Raw genomic sequence first — 23,324 nt, 5'->3', positions numbered from 1 at the left:
CAAATCTTTGGGTTTTTACTGAACAAACAAACGAATAAAATGAACGAGTGACTTAAAAAAAAAGTGGGTGTCTTTGTAAAAACTGTTTTGATTGGCTATTATGGTCTCGATGTCGATGTTTTGACCAATAACAATGTAGAGAACACGAATTTTACATCACATTCAACGAGATTTAAATGAGACTAAAGATGCCGACTTACAAATAATGTGTAAACATCGTTGGAGTTAATAAAGTTTGAACAGCATGAAGGAACATACCCCCAACCCCCCGAAATTAATTAAAAACAAATTTCTCAACGGATTTGGCATAATATAAAAAGGTCGTTTTTACTCAGAAAAAGCGGAAAACTCTCATCCCTGCCTAGCTTGTGATCATGTCATGCATGCTAATGTGGAGAATATGAACATGCTATTTTGTAACAAAAACCTTCGAGCAAAAAGTTTGTTTTACTTACAGCTTGTGAGCTGGCGGTCGATCGTCTTGACGGCGCAGATCCAGGGATTAAATGCAACCTCGAAGCAAAACCACTACTGAAGGCGCCGAAGTTTGAAAAGTCACTGTGGTTGAAATGATCAAAACACAGTACTAACGCTGCATTATACTTCGCTGGTGGCGTTCCAAAGATAAATTCCAACCATTTATTCTTCACCTCTTCTATCTTGGGCAAGAAATGCAATGCTGATGTCTTACTGTCACAAATAACACAGGCACGAACTTGTTCAGACATGTTTTCAACTTGCTGTTAGGTCCTCTTCGTTAGCTACTGACGAGATGGGCTCTGCTCAGTGTTGCCAGATACTGCTGACATTTCTCCAGCCCAAAAGATGTTCAAAACCGCCCAATCTGGCAACACTGGCTCTGCTATCTCTCCTCGCGCTTAAATCCGAACTTCCTTCCCGTGGGCGGTCGCAAGCCAAAGTGGGCGAGGCCATGAATACTGATTTACGAAGTGACGTAAGATCGTATGGCTTTTTCAGATCCGCTCGTTTTTCCGATGATTTTCTTTCATAAGCTAATACAGGGAATGGGGGTAGAATTACATTTTCACATGCAGCATGCATATGCAACTTGGAGTGAACTATGGTATTTCAAAAAGAGCCAGTATTAAACGTTTTTGGTGGAAGGGCACCTTTAAATTTCTAAGTGCTTACATCCAGCACACGAATTAGAAGATGCACGGAGTTACAGCTAATAAAGAAGGAAAATATTACCAAGCTGTGACACACAAAAGAACTTAACTGGCCACTGCGAAGAACATGGAGACTGACAAGATTACATAATTACCATGTGGATTTGCTTCTATCCATACAGTTTAATCAACACTGTGCTGACTGCTTTTTGAAAACATACCATTGTGACCACTGTGGCGTGATTGTAAAATTTGTATTTTCCGTCATGGCTCATGAGCTATTTACTTTCTTTTATTTACACTTGATGTCTTTCTGTATTGTTTTGTATCTTTAAAGCTTGATGGCCTTTTGATTTCAGAAAGTCTGTGAAATTTAGTTCCCTCTGAAATTTGGTCATTGTGAGATGTATATTTCTGCAAAATCTAAATAATAATAATAATAATAATAATAATAATATCAGGCCATTCTGTGGCTGGGAAGTTATTTAATTTGAGGGGATTCCCAAGCAAATAATGTGCATGAAATCGCTCGCTTTGCACAGTCAAGCAGACAGAGGAAGTCCGTATGCGCAGGGTTACCTGCTTCTTCTTCTTTTGGGTTTTACAGCAGCTGGCATTCACAGTTTTGCATTACTGCCATCTACAGGTTTACTTGACCGTGCACTGATAGTTACATCATTCTGTCGCTAAATGAACAGCTGATTACACCGAGGTGCTCACTGACCGCCGATATTTATTAGTTTGGTCCGGCCTTTCCTTTCCTTCACAACATATCTTTTCTTCTCGCTTTCCGTTACTGTAGTCAGTCCTTCACATTTCATTCACACACTCGTCTTCCATTTTCCTCTCCTGTTTGATATTTGAATCCCACAATGCCTTGTGTGAACAGGGAAAGCCCACCACGTGATGCATGACGTAGTATCTTGAATTGGGTCATAGTGAAGCAGGAAAAAATAGCAGAGAATTTAGGGTCATGTGGCTCCAAATTCATTAATTGTTCTATTTAAAAAAAAAAAAAAAACTAATAAAATTGGAAGTCTGTGATTTTTGAATTTGGTAGCTTTTGGTCCACTAAACAAAAATAATTGGGTGTCAGGGAAAATTCTTTTCATGACCTAAACTTGAAAAATCTGAAAGGCAGTCTACCTTTAACTCTTCACATGCCTTTGCCATTAACACAATCATCTTATTTGGGTATCCTTGTGGAAAATAACTTTGATAAATGTTTAAACTAGGTGGGGGTTAGGACATTTTCAATTTAAAGGTTTTTTTTTTTTTGGCTCAGCCTTTGGCTGAAGCCTACAGAGGCACCTGTCTGTATGTGTATGTTTAACCGAGTTCGAACATGTTTAAGAGTGTAAGATGGTCATTGGTGTGCCAGCCTCAGATAGCACGACTTTATTCATCACACACTTGTGAAATTCCTCTCTGCATTTAACCCATCTGAAGCAGTGAACACACATACGTGAGCAATGAGCACACACATACTGTATACCCGATTCCACAGTCGTGGTGTGGCGCCACTGCATACTGTCTATGTAAGCACCACATTACATAACCTCAGTTCATGATGTAATTCTCCGTGGCCAAGTGGTCCAGAGCGCTGTCCAGGAAAGGAACAGATTTTGCAATGGCTCGAACCCTGGCGTCAACGTATTTCTGAGTCGGAGATGATATATAATATATTTTTAAACCCCCCCCCCAAATTTATGTGCCTTTGCACCAGTTCCCAAGACTTTCCCCCCATGGGAAGAATTTACTGTACTAAGTTGCTGATGTTGTCTTGCACTGTATAAAGCCTTGGTCATACCACTGTGTTTCTATAACCTTCTAGAGCAGGGGTGTCAAACCTGATCCATAAAGGGCCTTGTGGCTGCAGGTTTTCATTCCAGCCATGCAGCAGCACACCTGACTTGGCTCATTCAATCAACTGAACTGTCTTCACACAGTCAAATACTTGCAGCCACACCCACCCTTGATTAAAGGGTGGGTGTGTCAGTTGATTGAATAAGCCAAATCAGGGTGCTGCTGCATGGCTGGAATGAAAACCTGCAGCCACACGGCCCTTTATGGATCAGGTTTGACACCCCTGTTCTAGAGCCTCTAACATAATTATATATCCAGTCTCTTAATGTACAACCCCGATTCCAAAAAAGTTTGGACAAAGTACAAATTGTAAATAAAAACGGAATGCAATAATTTACAAATCTCAAAAACTGATATTGTATTCACAATACAACATAGACAACATATCAAATGTCGAAAGTGAGACATTTTGAAATTTTATGCCAAATATTGGCTCATTTGAAATTTCATGACAGCAACACATCTCAAAAAAGTTGGGACAGGGGCAATAAGAGGCTGGAAAAGTCTCATCTCAATATCTCTAGCCGCTTTATCCTGTTCTACAGGGTCGCAGGCAAGCTGGAGCCTATCCCAGCTGACTACGGGCGAAAGGCAGGGTACACCCTGGACAAGTCGCCAGGTCATCACAGGGCTGACACATAGACACAGACAACCATTCACACTCACATTCACACCTACAGTCAATTTAGAGTCACCAGTTAACCTAACCTGCATGTCTTTGGACTGTGGGGGAAACCGGAGCACCCGGCGGAAACCCACGCAGACACGGGGAGAACATGCAAACTCCGCACAGAAAGGCCCTCGCCGGCCACGGGGCTCGAACCCAGACCTTCTTGCTGTGAGGCGACAGCGCTAACCACTACACCACCGTGCCGCCCACTGGAAAAGTTAAAGGTACAAAAAAGGAACAGCTGGAGGACCAAATTGCAACTCATTAGGTCAATTGGCAATAGGTCATTAACATGACTGGGTATAAAAAGAGCATCTTGGAGTGGCAGCGGCTCTCAGAAGTAAAGATGGGAAGAGGATCACCAATCCCCCTAATTCTGCGCCGACAAATAGTGGAGCAATATCAGAAAGGAGTTCGACAGTGTAAAATTGCAAAGAGTTTGAACATATCATCTACAGTGCATAATATCATCAAAAGATTCAGAGAATCTGGAAGAATCTCTGTGCGTAAGGGTCAAGGCCGGAAAACCATACTGGGTGCCCGTGATCTTCGGGCCCTTAGATGGCACTACATCACATACAGGCATGTTTCTGTATTGGAAATCACAAAATGGGCTCAGGAATATTTCCAGAGAACATTATCTGTGAACACAATTCACCGTGCCATCCGCCGTTGCCAGCTAAAACTCTATAGTTCAAAGAAGAAGCCGTATCTAAACATGATCCAGAAGCGCAGATGTCGTCTCTGGGCCAAGGCTCATTTAAAATGGACTGTGGCAAAGTGAAAAACTGATCTGTGGTCAGACGAATCAAAATTTGAAGTTCTTTATGGAAATCAGGGACGCCGTGTCATTCAGACTAAAGAGGAGAAGGATGACCCAAGTTGTTATCAGCGCTCAGCTCAGAAGCCTGCATCTCTGATGGTATGGGGTTGCATTAGTGCGTGTGGCATGGGCAGCTTACACATCTGGAAAGACAGCATCAGTGCTGAAAGGTATATCCAGGTTCTAGAGCAACATATGCTCCCATCCAGACGACGTCTCTTTCAGGGAAGACCTTGCATTTTCCAACATGACAATGCCAAAGCACATACTGCATCAATTACAGCATCATGGCTGCGTAGAAGAAGGGTCCGGGTACTGAACTGGCCAGCCTGCAGTCCAGATCTTTCACCCATAGAAAACATTTGGCGCATCATAAAATGGAAGATACGACAAAAAAGACCTAAGACAGTTGAGCAACTAGAATCCTACATTAGACAAGAATGGGTTAACATTCCTATCCCTAAACTTGAGCAACTTGTCTCCTCAGTCCCCAGACGTTTACAGACTGTTGTAAAGAGAAAAGGGGATGTCTCACAGTGGTAAACATGGCCTTGTCCCAACTTTTTTGAGATGTGTTGTTGTCATGAAATTTAAAATCACCTAATTTTTCTCTTTAAATGATACATTTTCTCAGTTTAAACATTTGATATGTCATCTATATTCTATTCTGAATAAGATATGGAATTTTGAAACTTCCACATCATTGCATTCCATTTTTATTTACAATTTGTACTTTTGTCCCAACTTTTTTGGAATCGAGGTTGTACCATAGCTTCTATCTCCCAATTCTCCCAATCAGAAAAAGGCTGACCTCAGACATGCACAGGTATCTAGGGGTGGTTTTTTAATATAAAAAATTTTGTATTTAAATGCAAATTTTTAGAATATTACTGAAATAAACATCCAGAATTAAATCAAATCAAATCAAGTTTATTTGTATAGCGCTTTTAACAATAAACATTGTCGCAAAGCAGCTTTACAGAATTTGAACGACTTAAAACATGAGCTAATTTTATCCCTAATCTATCCCCAATGAGCAAGCCTGTGGCAACGGTGGCAAGGAAAAACTCCCTCAGACGACATGAGGAAGAAACCTCGAGAGGAACCAGACTCAAAAGGGAACCCATCCTCATTTGGGCAACAACAGACAGCCTGACTGTAATATTAACAGTTTTAACAGGTCTAACCCTCAACTGTCCTCATGGGGCCGTCCTTCACAGGAGCGGTGCGATAAAACTCCGACCAGACACAGGGCACCAGGATGGATCAAGCAGGTCCGAGGGGCAGAAGAGGCCAGCATCTCAATCCCAGGATCAACATGTAACTCAGAGGGATTAATTACTTGTTTTAACTTCAGGCCATGGCTCTTTGAATTTAAAATTGTTTGTTTGACACTCAAGCAAGGTAAAGGAATTCTGGCTCAGTGCTTGCAGAACTGAAGCACTCTCAGAGACAACTTCTCTGCATGCTCACTTCACTGCTCCATGTTCCTCTGTGTGTGCATAATTCACAGCACCTTTCGTTCATTTTTAATGCTCACGTCTACTGTTCTGCACACTCGTATATTATGGGAAAGTTGCCAGTTATTTGTAACATGCAGACATCTTTTGATTTAAATAAATTGAGCTATTTACAAAAGGTGATCTAATTGCTGAAACTTTTTTTTTTTTAACTAATAAAATGTTTTCCTAACTTGAATAACCTTGACTTGGTGTACATGTTCATGAATGCAAGTTAATTTGGAAAACAAATGTCATCGTCATTATGAGTTAAAGATGATCACAGTGCATCAGTGGATGAAAACAATTACACCAGTGCTACTTGGAAGCTCGCGTGCAGTGTAGAACTAGTTCTCTGTCATTTTAGGTCAGGAATATTACACCTTATCTTTCTAAATGGAATGCTGTCCCTTTGTATCTACCTTGGGCTGGAGAATGAACAAGTCTTAAAGGTGACCTCTTATACCCCTTTTCCACAAGTTGACACCATTCCCTGAGGACATAATGAAGTTCCTGTGACATGGTTTGGTCAAAATACTACAAGGATAAAACACCACAGTTCCCTTCTCACTCAGTGCGTTTACATGCACATAGAGAGAATCGAATTTCTGTCGTTGCTCGACTGAAATCGAAGTTCTAAATGCCATGTATACACCTTAATTCGGCTGAAATTGAACTGAACTTGATTTCTCGGACTCGAGCTACACGACCTAGATTATGCGATTTCTGCCGAGCTACTTAGTGCATGTATACCCTATCGAGCTAGTAGTCGAGCTACTTACTGCCCCTTCCAGAAGTGACGAGTGACGAGACCACAAGAGGGAAACACAACAGCCTCGGTCGGCATGACAACAGTAGTAGCGAGCAGCAGAAGAGGTCAGGAGGAACAAACGAAGAAGAGAAAATGGCGAGCAGAAACGTGCACTTCTGGAGCAATGAGGAGACAGAGTTCATGCTCATTCAGCTTAAGGAGTTGAATATATTAAAATTCATGGACGGGAGAAAAACGCAATGGAGAACACGGAACTGATAACTTTGTTTACACTCTTGAATAGCTCTTCTTCATGACGACAACCGGAAGTGTACCAACACGATGGGGCGTGTAGCGCCACCTGTGGCTCGGGTGCACAATGCACCTCACACAATAGCCCGATTTCATTGTGTGCATGTAGGATTGGATTTCTCTGGCACCCCTGCTGGGACCTTCAGCTCGATTACCAACAGCAGCTCGATTTGGATGTGCATGTAAACGTAGTCACTCTGTTGAAACAGTCCTGTTCAAAACGGCTGATTCAAGTGTCTATTCCTTTAAATGATAATGAGCCGTTGCTCACTCCACCCCCTCTTCCGCCAGCCAATCAGGTCACATTTTCCTCATAAATGTTCATCCACAAAGGCAGTTCTCATGCCATGAGTAGAGATACTCAGGTGAAGAGATGGGGATAAGTTTAAGGAGCTCCCCTTGTGACATAGAAAGGGGAGTCAAATCTGAACAAGCAAACGTTTTCTGAAATAGACACCCAAAAGAAACTGACCAGGCGTATTATTTCTGAGTTTGTGGTTTGGTAGGCACACCGAATACCCAAATATATGTGCACAAGCACTGAAAGTGTTTTTTTTTTCACAACGTGTCCCCTTTAATACTACCTAAAACTCCCTTTTTTTTTTCTTTAAATAACATTGTGGTGCAATGATGTCTGTGTTGGCCATTACACATGATGTGTGTGATTTCAGGTAGCACACAAGTTTGCAGAGTAGAGCTACAGGGTCGAGATCAGGCGATTTGGCCGTTGTAAATACATGTCTGGATGAATAATGGTGACCTTTCTAATCCTGTTCAAGCCAATTAAAAGAAGACGTGTTTTTGCCACAAGCTCTGTTTCTGGTACTCTGCTCCATTTATCTAGTCTGCGATGAAGCCAGAAATCATATCTATGGCAGAGAAGAATGAAAAGCTCATAACCTGAAAAGACTGACTCTGCCTTTGAAACTTTCAGTGTAGTTTTGCACTAAACACAATTCTCTGCCATTAGCTTGTTTGAGAAAATTCCTTCAGGGTTTTAAGATGCAACATCATGTGGTTCCTGGCTTTTATTTATTTTTCTCACCTCATACTCATTCTCTTTCAAAGCGATTTTATGAATATGCATTGTTGACCATTATGAAAAGACTTAATTAGAATAGTTAACAGTGTGGAGAACAGGCTCACCCTATGAAGCATGGATCTTTGTGCCACTCTGCATTTTATGCTTATTTCCAGTCAGAATTCAATTACAAAGAGATTTCATTTGGACCATATATTGATATAAGCATAACTGTAATCGCACAACTGGCATTAATTGGAAAGTAATTGCGGAGTTTTTGCACCTGTGCAATGTTAAATTGTGTGCACTCTGCTGGCACAGTGACCCATCATTTCTGGTTCATTTTTTTAATTTTTTCCCCTCATGCCAGGATGCTTTTCTTTTCTTAGGCTCAGTCACATTAATGCATTCTACCCTATGCTGTCTTCTTCACCTGAACCCACACCGCAAGGTTTTCTTTTCTCTTTGACTGAACAAACTTGATTCTTTTTTCCACCTTTCTTTTCTTCATTGCCCTTATTTGTGTTACATATTATATACAGTGGTGCTTGAAAGTTTGTGAACCCTTTAGAATTTTCTATATTTCTGCATACGTAAATATGATCTAAAACATCAGATTTTCACACAAGTTCTAAAAGTAGATAAAGAGAACTCAGTTAAACAAATGAGACAAAAAATATGATACTTGGTCATTTATTTATTGAGGAAAATGATCCAATATTACATATCTGTGAGTGGCAAAAGTATGTGAACCTTTGCTTTCAGTATCTGGTGTGACCCCCTTGTGCAGCAATAACTGCAAATAAACGTTTCCGGTAACTGTTGATCAGTCCTGCACACCGGCTTGGAGGAATTTTAGCCCATTCCTCCATACAGAACAGCTTCAACTCTGGGATGTTGGTGGGTTTCCTCACATGAACTGCTCGCTTCAGGTACTTCCACAACATTTCGATTGGATTAAGGTCAGGACTTTGACTTGGCCATTCCAAAACATTAACTTTATTCTTCTTTAACCATTCTTTGGTAGAACGACTTGTGTGCTTAGGGTCATTGTCTTGCTGCATGACCCACCTTCTCTTGAGATTCAGTTCATGGACAGATGTCCTGACATTTTCCTTTAGAATTCGCTGGTATAATTCAGAATTCATTGTTCCATCAATGATGGCAAGCTGTCCTGGCCCAGATGCAGCAAAACAGGCCCAAACCATGATACTACCACCACCATGTTTCACAGATGGGATAAGGTTCTTATGCTGGAATGCAGCGTTTTCTCCAAACATAACACTTCTCATTTAAACCAAAAAGTTCTATTTTGGCCTCATCTGTCCACAAAGCATTTTTCCAATAGCCTTCTGGCTTGCCCATGTGATCTTTAGCAAACTGCAGACGAGCAGCAATGTTCTTTTTGGAGAGCAGTGGCTTTCTCCTTGCAACCCTGCCATGCACACTGTTGTTGTTCAGTGTCCTCCTGATGGTGGACTCATGAACATTAACATTAGCCAATGTGAGAGAGGCCTTCAGCTGCTTAGAAGTTACCCTGGGGTCCTTTGTGACCTCGCCGACTATTACACCCTTGCTCTTGGAGTGATCTTTTGTTGGTCGACCACTCCTGGGGAGGGTGACAATGGTCTTGAATTTCCTCCATTTGTACACAATCTGTCTGACTGTGGATTAGTGGAGTCCAAACTCTTTAGAGATGGTTTTGTAACCTTTTCCAGCCCGATGAGCATCAACAACGCTTTTTCTGAGGTCCTCAGAAGTCTCCTTTGTTCGTGCCATGATACACTTCCACAAACATGTGTTGTGAAGATCAGACTTTGATAGGTCCGTGTTCTTTAAATAAAACAGGGTGCCCACTCACACCTGATTGTCATCCCATTGATTGAAAACACCTGACTCTAATTTCACCTTCAAATTAACTGTTAATCCTAGAGGTTCACATACTTTTGCCACTCACAGATATGTAATATTGACTCATTTTCCTCAATAACTGAAAGGTTTCTTCACCTCTGGCCCTCACCATCTCGAGATCAGTCCCCCCGTGTCACCCAGACGTCTGGGGGTGAGTCGCGAAAGAAAGACAGGAACCCCATGAGTTCGCGATCTTTATTCACAAGTCCCCCATGAGACGAGAGAATACAGGAGATTTTATGTGTGTTATCTGTGGATGAAGTGACATCACTGTTTGAGATCTGTCTGTGTGTGTGTGCGTGTCTGTGTGGATATGCAGCTGTGGGTGTGTGTGAGTGTGTCTATGCTATGTGTGTGCGTCGTAGGATGTCAGACTATGGTGTGATGGTATGATGACGTAGGTCAGTAAACCTTGGACTGAGCAAAACACATCTTAATTCCATCAATATGTATGTGTGTGAGTGAAACCTTGGATCAATCATGAGCAAAATGTCCTGTATACATTTCATATCAGCAGATGTTCTTAACGACAATTTTTAAACAAAGACATGTTTAGTCTAGCAAAGAAGTGTCTTCTCCCCTGGGCGAAGGTCACACAGTAACTTGGTCAAGTTACACAGGAATAGTTTAGAATCACTGTTATAGTATATGTAATAGTTTAAAATAATAAAGGATCTTAAAAAGCTCTAAAATATTAAAATCATAAAGTCTTAACACTAAAACTATAAAACTAACTTAAGTGATCTCTTAATGCAGCTTTAAATCTACATTAAATCTAACATTCAATCATTTCAATTTCAAATTCAACACTGGTTAAATCTAACAATCAATAAATGACCAAGTATAATATTTTTGTCTCATTTGTTTAACTAGGTTCTCTTTATCTACTTTTAGGACTTGTGTGAAAATCTGATGATGTTTTAGGTCATAGTTCTGCAGAAATATAGAAAATTCTAAAGGGTTCACAAACTTTTCAAGCACCACTGTCTGTCTGTCTGTCTGTCTATCTATCTATCAAAACAGAAATGGAATGTGCTCAATGTAAAAAAAAAAAGTATGCTAATCATATCTTACCTACAGTATACTTGGGTCTTATATAAAATAAAAACAAATATTTCAAGCTAAACTGAGCTTAGTTCATGTTAAAATAATTTAGTTATGTCAAATAAAATGAAAGTTGCTACTCATACTACAGTATACTGATTACAGGGTTCACAAGAAAAACTGTACTTTGTATGGATTTGAATTAGATACAGTCAAACATGATCATTTAGAAACTGATACAGAAGCATAAGGCAGCTACTGTGTGTGTGTATATATATATATATATATATATATATATATATATATATATATATATAATCCCTGAATAATTATCGCTGAATATCTCAGAACCTTTATAAATGGCACCACAGCCGCTGAGGGAAAAAGGTTCACAAACTTTTAAGCACCACTGTGATCATTCTCTCATCATATGTGCATGGAGTTGGGGTGTTTTTTTTTTTTAATCGGTCTTGCTCAACATGAAGTCACTGAGCTATCTATTTGTTTTGTTGTGGCCAATTACAGTCTCTGGGTGTTGTTTATGTTCTGTCCCTTCCATTTAACATGTATAGAAATGTATGAGAGAATCAAGCACATAATCAACGGCCACTCCAGTACTCAAATTATGTAACAAAAGAAAAGGAGATGCTCAAAATTGCGTCCCGAAATATGGCTGTACTTCTCCCTAAAATCTTTCTAAATTGGCTGCTTTATGTGGTCACGTCACGGGTATTACAATGGAGCAAAATGAGGCTACTGATGACAAGGGTGATTTTAACATTTACCCTTCTGCCTAGGTTCATACTGAAGTCAGTATGTTTTGTGCTGGGTGGTTTTTTTTTTTTCTGTTCCTAAAAGCTCTGGTACACTGAAATCCAGGTGCATCATACTTGGATGTGAACAAATTATATTTTTGGATGGTGCAGTGCACATTGCTGTTCATTCCTTCATCTTTCATTAACCACTGCATCCTAATCAGTGCCTCAGTACTAGTAAATTTCTAATAGCTTTTATGAAAAATATGCACAAATGTCCACCATAATGTGTTCACATTGTTGCCGAAATCCCTACATTTCTTGCAGTTGTACATTGAGAAGTGTTGTTCTTAAACTGTTGGACTGTTTACCCACACAGTTTTTCACAAAGTGGTGAACCTCGTCCCATCCTTGCTTATGACCGACTGAGCCTTTTCAATGATGCCCCTTTCATACCCAATTAACCTGTTTACCTGTAGAATGTTCCAAACAGGAGGTTTTTGTTTGTTTGCTGTGCTGAGTTTCCCAAAAGCCTCTTAATACTAAGAGGGTCTCAGAGGGTCTTAACCAGGAGAGAGCACGTTCATTGTGCTTGCTTGCCCCCCCCCCCTTCTTTTTTCCTTCCTCCCTTCTTCTTTGGTAAAGCATTCTATTTTCCCAGTCTTTTGTCGCCCCTGTTCTAACTTTTTTTTTTTTTGGAATGTGTTCTAGCCATCAAATTCAGAGTGAGTTTTTTTGTAAATATACAATCAAATGTGTCAGTTTGAACATTAAAGGAGAACTGAAGGCAATTTTTTTTTAAATCAAAATTCTCATCTCATTTTATTAAATAGGGCGGCACGGTGGTGTAGTGGTTAGCGCTGTCACCTCACAGCAAGGTCCGGGTTCGAGCCCCGTGGCCGGTGAGGGCCTTTCTGTGCGGAGTTTGCATGTTCTCCCCGTGTCCGTGTGGGTTTCCTCCGGGTGCTCTGGTTTCCTCCACAGTCCAAAGACATGCAGGTTAGGCTAATTGGTGGCTTTAAATTGACCGTAGGTGTGAATGTGAGTGTGAATGGTTGTCTGTGTCTATGGCCCTGTCCACACGGCAACAGTTTCAGGTGAATCTGATAAAATTTTTTATCGTTTCGGCCTGGCGTCCACATGGCACCGGCGTTTTGGGTGCCCCAAAACGATATTTTTTGAGAACGGGTTCCAGAGTGGAAAAATCTGGCAACGGCGCCGTTGCGAAGTCGTCTGGATGAGTAGAACAGATGTGTTTACGATGACATCACAACCACATGACTAGAACAAGCAGCACTCTCGCGCGCATCATTCGTAACAACAGAAATTGAAATTGTTTACACATTAACCTGACTGACCTGCCAGACAGACAATTTGCACCTGCTTTGATGAACAGAAAGTACAGCCTTCCACACAAAGCAACAGTTACCTGACTATAATGGAGGCAGAGGGGAAAAGGGTCAGAAGACCCTTCAACAGACTGTTTTGTATGAACCACTGCATTGCATTCACTTTTGTATACAGCTTTTCTTTTAAATAAACAAGTAACTGAACCATTTCTTGAATTTCTTTTTTATTGGATAAGACTGCTTTTCAAAATGTTCACACACAATATAAAGTTATATAAATTATATAAAAATCCTTTTCAAAATGTTCACACACAATAAGAAAATTAAGTTATATAAAACTATGCACACTAATAAAACTAATTTGTACACACAGAAGGCATGATTTCCTCGCGTAGTCGCAGCCATCTTCTTGTTGTGTGTTTGTTTCTGTGAGTGCTTCACGCCGGGTAGAAGAAGGGGTTTATGCGTGTAACAGACGTTGCGTTGTGTTGTTGACAAATACACTGCTGAGGACGAGCTGCAAACGTCCAGTGGCATTGGCGCTTACATTTCCAAAACGAACTGAAAGAGGCCAGCACCTCGTTCCCATAACTACCTGCGCTCTTAAAGGGCCAGTGCAGAATTTCCCCACCACTACACACAATGGCAAGTGGAAAAAATAAACCTGTTACATGCGCATGAGTCCTACTTCTTCTTCTATTGTTCTGGTGTCTCCGATGGGACCGTCTTACAGCGCACGTAGAGGTGTGGCATGTGTATTGCATCGTTTTCAGCAAGCGTTGCGTTGCCATATGTACCTGATATTTTACTGATCCGTTGCCCATGTGGACGCGATATTTTTTTTTTACCCGCTAAAAAAAGAAATCTCGTTGCCGTTGTCGTGTGGACTATATGTCCTATGTGTCAGCCCTGTGATGGCCTGGCGACTTGTCCAGGGTGTACCCCGCCTCTCGCCCATAGCCAGCTGGGATAGGCTCCAGCTTGCCTGCGACCCTGTAGAACAGGATTAGCGGCTACAGAAAATGAATGGATGGATGGATAGTCCTAAATGACAATTGTAGCCATCTTCATGGTTCCTTAGTGCATCTTTAGCCTGTCCATTTGGGGCCATCCTAAGCAGGTACAATTGTAGCCATCTTCATGGTTCCTAAGTGCATCTTTAGCTTGTTTATTTGGGGCCATCCTCAGCAGGAGTGAGGTGACGAGAACTCCAACCAGAAGTAGGGCATCAGGATGGATCAGGCAGATCTGGAAAGCAGGAGGGGTCACTGGTATGTCAGGAAGTGATGAGGACTCCAACCAGAAGTAGGGCATCAGGATAGATGCCACCAAATACTTTTATGAAAGTATTCGGACACCACAAATGGCCAACATTTAATACTTGTTGGCAATTCCAGCTTCAAGACATTAATGTTACGAAGTTAGCAGATTTTTATGGCATTGTGGTTCAATTTTGGCCTGTTCCTCTTGGCAAATTGTCTTCAAGGTTGCGGGGGTCTCTCTGGTGGACTCGCAGTTTCAAAATCCTCCATAAATAAAGTCAGCACCTTCACTTTTTTAGAAACCAGTCTCAAGTTATTTTGGCTTTGTTTTGGGTTGTTGTCAGTTTCTTGGCCAATGAGATTAAAATCTCCTCTACTAATGGTACTATGCTCCATTTATGTTGCCTTCCGTGATGTGTAATGCCCCAGTACTGTTTGCAGAGAAGCAGCCCCACACCGTGCTCCCACCTCTGTACTTCACTGTGGGTATAGTGTTCTGGGGATCATGCACATGACCCTTCTTTCTCCAAACATGTTGAGCTGAATTATTGCCAGTGTTCTATTTTTGTTTCGTCCTTTGTTCCAAAAGTGTTCTGCTTGTGTGCAAATTTTAGCCTGTGCTTCTTTTCCAGCAGAGGAGTTTTGCATTAAGTTTAGGACCAGAGACAACTGCAGTGCAGTTCATTGTTTGTTTTCTCTGTAACTGTCCTTTGTGCTGCTTTCAGGTCATCCTGCAACTCTTTTCAGGTGACTTTAGTGTCTGAAGACTTTTCCCCCCTATTAATTCTGTTTTTAAACAGAGCTTTGTTTATGCTCATGAATACATACTTTTTTGTGTGTATCTATAAGAACAGAGATGACGTGCGTAAACTTAGAGTGGATATATGCAGTGCAAGTATGTTAAATAACCAAAAATCCTCTGTATTGAGCCATGGATGGCAAGAGCTTGTCACATATACTGCTCAATAAACACTCTGCATTTCAGAGCGTGGTGTTTGTGCATTAGTGCGAGTTGTATGGAAAAATTGACCAGCTACGTAAAACGACATGAGGAAAAATGTAGTAAGCTTGTAGTGCATAAACCTCTCATTGCAAAGACAAATGCATATTTGAGAGTTTAGTGGTGCAAAATCTGTAAACACCGGTCTATGGAGATGTGAAAAAAGTGATCTGGTCAGATGAGTCATCCTTCTTGACAAGTAAGTCATATTCTTGACAAGTAAGCGAGTGTATGTGTAGCATACACTGAGAGGAACTTAATCTGGGAACTTTGTGTACGACAACTAAAACTTTTCCCTTAAAGTGTTAGTGTGGCCTATTACAGAGATAAACCAGCGGTCTTGGTTTTTTGCAGAAAGGATCTGGTGTCCAGACCAAAGCTCTCTGTGGGTTGAGATTAAAGACTGTGCACTGGAATTATGATTCTTTGAGCAGATCGCCACACTCAACCTGCATTTACTCACACTGACAGCACAGAGTGAAGCACAGCCAACCACCATCAGCTATCAATCAGCAGCTATGATTTATGAGCTGCCGTCCTTAAACTGTAACTTCTGCCTCACAGCTGAGCAAGCTCCACAGGAACGAGAGCCCCTAGTGTGTTGTGTATGTTAGAATGCAGAAAACTGTAATGTAGAACCTTAAATGAGCTGTCTGGTGTGCAGTGATCAAAAGCTATCGTTCACGTTCGCTTGTTTGCAAATGCATGGGATACATTCTTCCTTTCTCAGTCAGTATTTTTATTAGTAGGTTTCTCATTTTGTTCTCTCATCAGTGAGTTGTTGATGGAAAGCCAGAGTGACTTCAGAGAGGTGTTTTTTTTTTTTTCTAAATTTGATAGCTGTTCTTGGCTAAAGTGTTCTTTGAAAGCTCTTACCCAGACTTTGGATTGTATTTATGCTTGAAATTGCAGTACTGTAGATGTATTAGCAAAAGACAAATGCATGATTTCAGGTCTGTAATTCTACTTAAAAGCAACTTGCTAAAGAAAACGTTGTAGCACGTTTGATGACTGCAAGTGATATATCACACACACAGTGGCATGCAAAAGTTTGGGCACCCTTATTGAAAATGTCTGTTACTGTGAATAGTTAAGTGAGCAGATGATGAACTGATCACCAAAAGGCATAAAGGTAAAGACGAGACATTTCTTTTCAGCGTTTTCTGCAAGATTTGTGTATTATTTTTGTTTTGTACAATTGGAGAGTGAAAATAAAAAAGGAACACCATGCGAAAGTTTGGGCACCCCAATACATTTGAGTTCTCAGGTAACTTTTACCAAGGTTCCAGACCTTAATTAGCTTATTGAGCTGTGGCTTGTTCAAATTCTTCGTTAGGAAAGGTCAGATGATGCAGATTTCAAAGCTGTATAAATTCTCTGACTCCTCAAACTTGTCCCTAAAATCAACAGTCATGGGCTCCTCTAAGCAACTCCCTCGCATTCTGAATAATAAAATAATTGATGCTCACAAAGTAGGAGAAGGCTACAAGAATGTAGCCACGTGTTTTCAGGTAGCTGTTTCCTCAGATTATAATGTTATTAAGAAATGGCAGTTAACAGAAACAGTGGAGATCAAGGTGAGGTCTGGAAGATGAAGAAAACTTTCTGAAAGAACTGCTCGTTGGATTGCTAGAAAGGCAAATAAAAACCCCTGTTTGACTGCAAAAGACCTTCAGAAAGATTTCGCAGACCCTGGAGTGGTGGTGCACTGTTCTACTATGCAGCGACACCTGAACAAATATGACCTTCATGGAACAGTCATCAGAAGAAAAGCTTTCCTGTGTCCTAGCCAAAAAATTCAGTGTCTGAAGTTTGAAAATGAACATCTAAATAAGCCTGACGCATTTTGGAAACAAGTCCTGTGGACTGATGAAATCAAAATAGAACTTTTTGGCCACAATGTGCAAAGGTATGTTTGGAGAAAAAAGGGTGCCAAATTCCAGGAAAAGAACACCTCTCCAACTCTGAAGCATGGGTGTGGATCGATCATGCTTTGGGGTTGTGTTGCAGCCAGTGGCACAGGGCACATTTCATTGGTCAAGGGAAATATGGATTCGAACAAATACCAGCAAATTCTGGAAGCAAACATCACACCATCTGTAAAAAAGTTGAAGTTAAAAAGAGGATCCAAAACACTCCTCAAAATCTACAATGGAATACCTCAAGAGGCACAAGCTGAAGGTTTTGCCCTGGCCCTCACAGTCCCCTGACCTAAACATCATTGAAAATCTGTGGATAGATCTCCGAAGAGCAGTGCATGCAAGACAGCCCAAGAAACTTGTAGAACTGGAAGCCTTTTGCAAGGACGAATGTGTGAAAATCCCCCAGGTAAGAACTGAAAGATTATTAGCTGGCTACAAAAAGTGTTTACAAGCTGTGATACTTGCCAAAGGGGGTGTTACTAGGTACTAACCATGCAGGGTGCCCAAACTTTTGCTTTGGGCCCTTTTCCTTTTTTGTCATTTTGAAAATGTAAAAGATGAAAATAAAAAAAATTGTTTTTGCTTAAAATATAAAGGGAATGAGTCATCTTTAACTTTATGCCTTTTGGAGATCATTTCATCTTCAACTTGCTTAACCGTTCACAGTAACAGCAATTTTGACCAGGGGTGCCCAAACTTTTGCATACCTGTGTGTGTGTGTGTGTGTGTGTGTGAGAGAGAGAGAGAGAGACAGACACACACACACAAAATATGTATGTAGGTAGGGTGTGTGTGTGTAAAAATAAATATATATACTTTTTTTGTGTACATAGCATTGCGATCACTGTTCTCTTATGATCCTTTAACTAATTTTGTAAGTTTACATTTAATTATTTTTATATTAGCAGTGTGGACTTGTTTGTGAATGACAGCTCGTCCACATTTGAATTATATTACAGGCATTTAGCAGACACTCTGAATAAGAGCAACATGCAACACACCCAGAGCAGCCTGGGAAGCAGTTGAGGATTAGATGCCTTGCTTAAGGGCACTTCAGCCATTCCTACTGGTCCAGGGAATCGAACTGGCGACCTTTTGGTCCCAAAGCTGCTTCTCTAAGGCCATGGCTTCCTAGCCTGGCTAATGCGACTTCAAAGCTCTCCGAGCATTTGGTCTGGCCAAGATATTAAGCCCAACCGTTTCCCAGAGCCCGTGGTTGACCCGCCTCCCTGAAATGCCTCAGTTTGCTACTGGTCGAAGCCAGAAAAGGCTGTGACGAAGCTTAAACCAATCACATCACTCTTTCCTCTGACGTATGCGACGCGTCGGGGCTAACTGGTAGATTAAACTCTTACCGAAGCCGGTCGGGAGCAAGGCGAAAATGTCCTTCCTTTCAATAAATACGTCCAGGGCTGCTCTTTGCTCCGTTTTCAATGAGAACTTCCCGTTGAATGCTTTCAATACAGCATCTATGCGTAATAGATGCGGAAGCGTGAATGAAGCGCTTCCGGCATAGATTCTGCAAACAATCCATGGCTTCCGGTCGCAGTTCTACTACGTCAGTGCCTTGAACACGCCTCTACCCAGGGCCATTGGAGATGCTCAAAGTTGATTGGTTCCCGATTTTTCGGGAGCTTGGAAGAGCTGTAGATAGCTTGCCTGGCCAGACTAAGCTCGCAACAGGCCCTCGTGTTGCGTCACACTTAGGATGGGCGGGCCCAGGCTAATGGCTTCCCCCATTTACTGCCTTATTGGTACAAGCTGAAAAAGCCTAAGTCCTAAACAGGCCTAAAAAGCCTAATTGTATTTATCCAGCGAACATACTGAACGCAAGCAGAGAATCATGTGATAACCTATAACTACAGACAGATGGACAGACTGATCCTCCACCTCCACTCTCTCCGACTTTGTTGGCATCTGTGTAAGGGAAAAGTTTTTCCTTGTTCTGTTATGTAAGATTTTATTTCCTTTGTGCTGCTTCTTGGGTGATCTACAGAAACAATATCTAAAACATGATTGTGTCTGTTCATTCATTTATTCTAAATGATGCCAAGTTTCGGCCGAGCAGATTTTGTGCCAAGAGTGCTTTTCCAACAGGTTTATGAGATTCCGATTTCATATAATGACACTGTGAGACTTTAACAACTTTAACTCTCCACTTGAATGTACCCAATAAATTGAGGTTTGAGCTGTAGCTGTGTCATGTATGGCCAGGAGAGTCTTTCATTCTGATCTGGTTTCCAATGTTGGGTGTGTGGCTATTTTTGTGATGGAGGCTATAATGCATGCAAGCATGATTTGTCTGTTTAACATATGGAGCAGTGTAGTATCTGATTACATAATAAACATAAATATCCTATCCTCTGTTACACACAGAGCAATTTAGCCCACATGCATAGCCAGTTCCTGCTGATTGTGGAGGCTTTGGCTGAATTCTGGGCAGTGATGGATGAGATTGATGAGCACACCTGGGTGCTGGAACCTGAAAAACCTAGCAGAGCAGACACGATGAGAAGGATCGCTATTGGTAATCTCCTGCCATCTTCATTGCCTGTGGTTTAATAAACCAACAGTATATTACAGCAACTGACCTTGGCCTTATTGTACCTAGGAAACAACATCTCCATAAAGGTTGAGATCGACCCCAGGCACCCGAAGATGTTGCCAGAATGCTGCCTGCTTGGAGCGGAGCATGGTGGGTATTTTTAATATCTGCAAATGTCCCCAACTTAAATTTGCTCATACGGTTAAAACGACCTGTTTTGTTCTTGAATGGCATTTCACATATGAAAAGTCCATATCCGTCAATTTCATAGATCACCTCGTATTTTCCAGTTACTTCTCTTCATAAGTGTACATCACATGAAGGTTTTATTACATTTAACACAGAACTGCTACAGCAGGATTGGCTGACGGCGAAAATATGTAACGTCCTTCTAGATTTAGAGAGCGATTTTGCTAGAATGGAGGTCAGTTTGCACTATTTAAGCCTCTGTGATTGTTTCTTTAAATCCAAGGTCATGCTTGGCTGACAGTGGTGCACAGAACATATTGTTGGTTGCCTAGCAATGTTATTCATTGATATTAAATCCACACTTCGATAGTCAAGACAGTGGCAGACGCAGACCCTCCGAGCGAGGGGTCAGACAGAAATATTGCTTTTTGCATTTACAAATGACAAACGGAGCGAGCAACTCACATTCCTCGCAGATTGATCTCTCAGGGTGGAGCAGCCATGATGAGCACGTTTTATGTGAATTATTTGAATACTTCCCTCCCTGTCAGAATGTTTGTCACAGTAGGAAGTGCCTGGCTCTACTGTGGCATTTCTAAGAGAGAGGAGAGATTAGTGGTAAGAAATGACACGACTGTGCATTGTCTGTCAGTGCGCTACAATCAGGTTGACGGGCACTGAATGAAAGATGAGGTGCAGTTAATTGAAACTGCTTTGCTCTATACTACAAAGCAAGCCCCTTTCATATAGAACATTCCCTCGGGCTTGTTTTGCTACTCTCTTTGAATGGGCCTTTTTTTAAATCATTTCGAGCTCATTTCTTTACAATATATATATATATATATATATATATTTAGTATTAATTTAAAACGTTCTAGCTGTATGGTACAAGTCAGTGTTTATTATTTTGCAGTGGTAACCCCCCTGAGGAGCAAGCTGAACGCTAACATGCATTTATGGTAAGGAGACAGTAATTAATTGCTTCTTTGTCCTGATCTCCACAGACGTTACACTACCATATCCACGTTTTCGTATTTTATGAGTGAATATAGGTCTCCCATTCTCTCAGGAACCCCGACTGCAGCGTCCTGCAGAACATGAAGGATGTTATGGAGATAGAATTCCCGTCACCTGCCACCCACGAAAAATCTGTACGTTGCATTTTCATGTCACACCACCACTTATAATTAGTTGCACATCTCAGTAACATTTGGGCTTTGCAGGATTTTATTATTTTTTTTTAATCGGTAGAGGTGGATCCAGAATTCCTTTAATTGGGTTGTTTACAGATAAGATCATTACAATAACAAAGGTGGCAGAATCCTCAGCACTATCAAGAGCTGTTTAATCATAGATTCACAAATTATCTTTTCCCCCCACCTCAGCGTGTGTGACTGCTGGTGGGTTGAAAGGGCGCCGTGTTTATTCACAGCCTGCACCACTGATTAATGCTTGGCCATCATTAACATTCGAAAGAGTGAAAAGTTTACTTGACCAGATGTTTAAATTTTACCTGCCATCCTTTTAATGGATTGCTTGGGGGGAAAACCTCTAATTATCGGAAAGGCAACATGCAAAAACACAGAGTAGAGTGGAGAGGAGTAGAGGAGAACAGAAAAAGAGGGGGGAATAAGGGGAAGATGTATGAAGGCTCTCCAGACTCAGTTTGGCGTCTTGCAAAAAAGGAGGATTCTGTGAAGTGGAGGTCAAGTATACACAGGGTTGATGAGCACACCTGAGTCTTCTCACCCTAGTGGAAACAAATATGAACCTCCATGCATTACAGCCTCTTAGCCAGCAGGGGAAGAGGGATAAGTAGATGCAGAATTTGAGATGGGAGGTGAGGTGTGTTGTAAAATCAGGCCCAGAACAGATATGAGCAAGAGACGATTGGTTTTCGATGCTGTTCTGTTCAGGGGTATAGCTGGTATTGTAGCCAGCCATCAATCATCTTCATATAAACGATCTGATTTTGTTTTTGCGTCAGAGTTTTAGTGTGGAGTGCGGCATTTGCTATTCATATCGGCTGGACTCTGCCATTCCAGATCAGGTGTGCAACGATCCACGCTGCGGGCAGCCTTTTCATCAGGCCTGTCTCTATGAGGTGAATACACTGTGATTTATCACTCGTACACCCTTTTAACCCATCATTACTCATCACATACCATTTTTAATGAGCACAAACGATTAGGACGCGGTTGTTTCTCCCTCACATTATCGACTGAGTTCATATTATTGTCATCTCAGTGGCTGAGAGGTTTGCCCACCAGTCGCCAAAGCTTCAACATTGTGTTTGGAGAATGTCCTTACTGCAGCAAGGTACTAATGCCATATTATTTCAACTCTTTGGTACTTGGCTCGCTGTCTCTAAAGCAGAGTTATTTAACCCTTGTGTTCTGTCTACTAGGTCAAAATGGGCGTTAAAATTTTATTTCAAGCGGAACACCCCCCACCAACATGAAATTTGTTTGCACTTAATTTTTACTGAAAATGAGCCTGTTATACAGTACCTACCCTTCATATTTATGTTACACAGGTTATATTCAGGTTCTGTTTTAACCCAAGAATAAAAATTGGGGGGGGGGGGATTCACTATGTTGCATTTCCTCCATGTCTTATTTGTGCTCACCTGCTGCTTGGAACATCCCATGGCATAAGTAGTGGTTTGAGTCTTTTTTTTTTTTTTAAGAAGAAGCAGCAGCCTTTATTTGTCATACATACACTCAAGCACACAGTGAAGGTCCTCTTCTGCATTTAACCCATCTGAAGCAGTGAACACACACACATACCCAGAGCAGTGGGCAGCTACGCTAGTTGTGGGTTAGGTGCCTTGCTCAAGGGCACTTCAGCCCAACCTCAGGCCATGGCCGCGCCATGTTAACCTAACTGCATGTCTTTGGACTGTGGAGGAAACCCACACATGCCCCTTTTCCACCAAAGCAGTTCCAGGGCTGGTTCGGGGCCAGTGCTTAGTTTGGAACCGGGTTTTCTGTTTCCACTGACAAAGAACTGGCTCTGGGGCCAGAAAAACCGGTTCCAGGCTAGCACCAGCTCTTTGCTGGGCGAGAGGAAAGAACCGCTTATGTCAGCGGGGGGGGCGGAGTTGTTAAGAATAACAAGACCACGAAAAATCGCCATTTTTAAGCAACGAGAAGCAGCAGCTGTACAAATGCGAAGTCATCCATTATTATTGTTGTTGCTGCTGCTTCTTCCGTGTTGTTTTTGCTTCGATGTTCGCGCCAAGGTTTATGCAAATGTAGCGACGTAACTGACGT

At 41.5% G+C, this 23,324-nt stretch overlaps 1 protein-coding gene across 1 annotated transcript in view; it reads left to right on the top strand.

Moving 5' to 3' along the window:
• fancl (FA complementation group L) overlaps window positions 1-23,324 on the top strand; it is a 44,302-nt gene that overhangs the window by 19,838 nt on the left and 1,140 nt on the right. The window contains exons 8-13 of the mRNA XM_060926062.1: window positions 19,692-19,842; window positions 19,927-20,010; window positions 20,963-21,008; window positions 21,119-21,200; window positions 22,037-22,153; window positions 22,297-22,368. Coding sequence (XP_060782045.1) covers window positions 19,692-19,842; window positions 19,927-20,010; window positions 20,963-21,008; window positions 21,119-21,200; window positions 22,037-22,153; window positions 22,297-22,368 — 552 coding nt within the window. The remainder of the gene's footprint in view (window positions 1-19,691; window positions 19,843-19,926; window positions 20,011-20,962; window positions 21,009-21,118; window positions 21,201-22,036; window positions 22,154-22,296; window positions 22,369-23,324) is intronic.

Source organism: Neoarius graeffei, chromosome 7, assembly GCF_027579695.1.
Source record: "Neoarius graeffei isolate fNeoGra1 chromosome 7, fNeoGra1.pri, whole genome shotgun sequence".
NCBI classification, from domain to species: Eukaryota; Metazoa; Chordata; class Actinopteri; order Siluriformes; family Ariidae; genus Neoarius; species Neoarius graeffei.
Note: the sequence above shows the minus strand (reverse complement) of the source record. Positions and strands in the feature narration are given on the sequence as shown.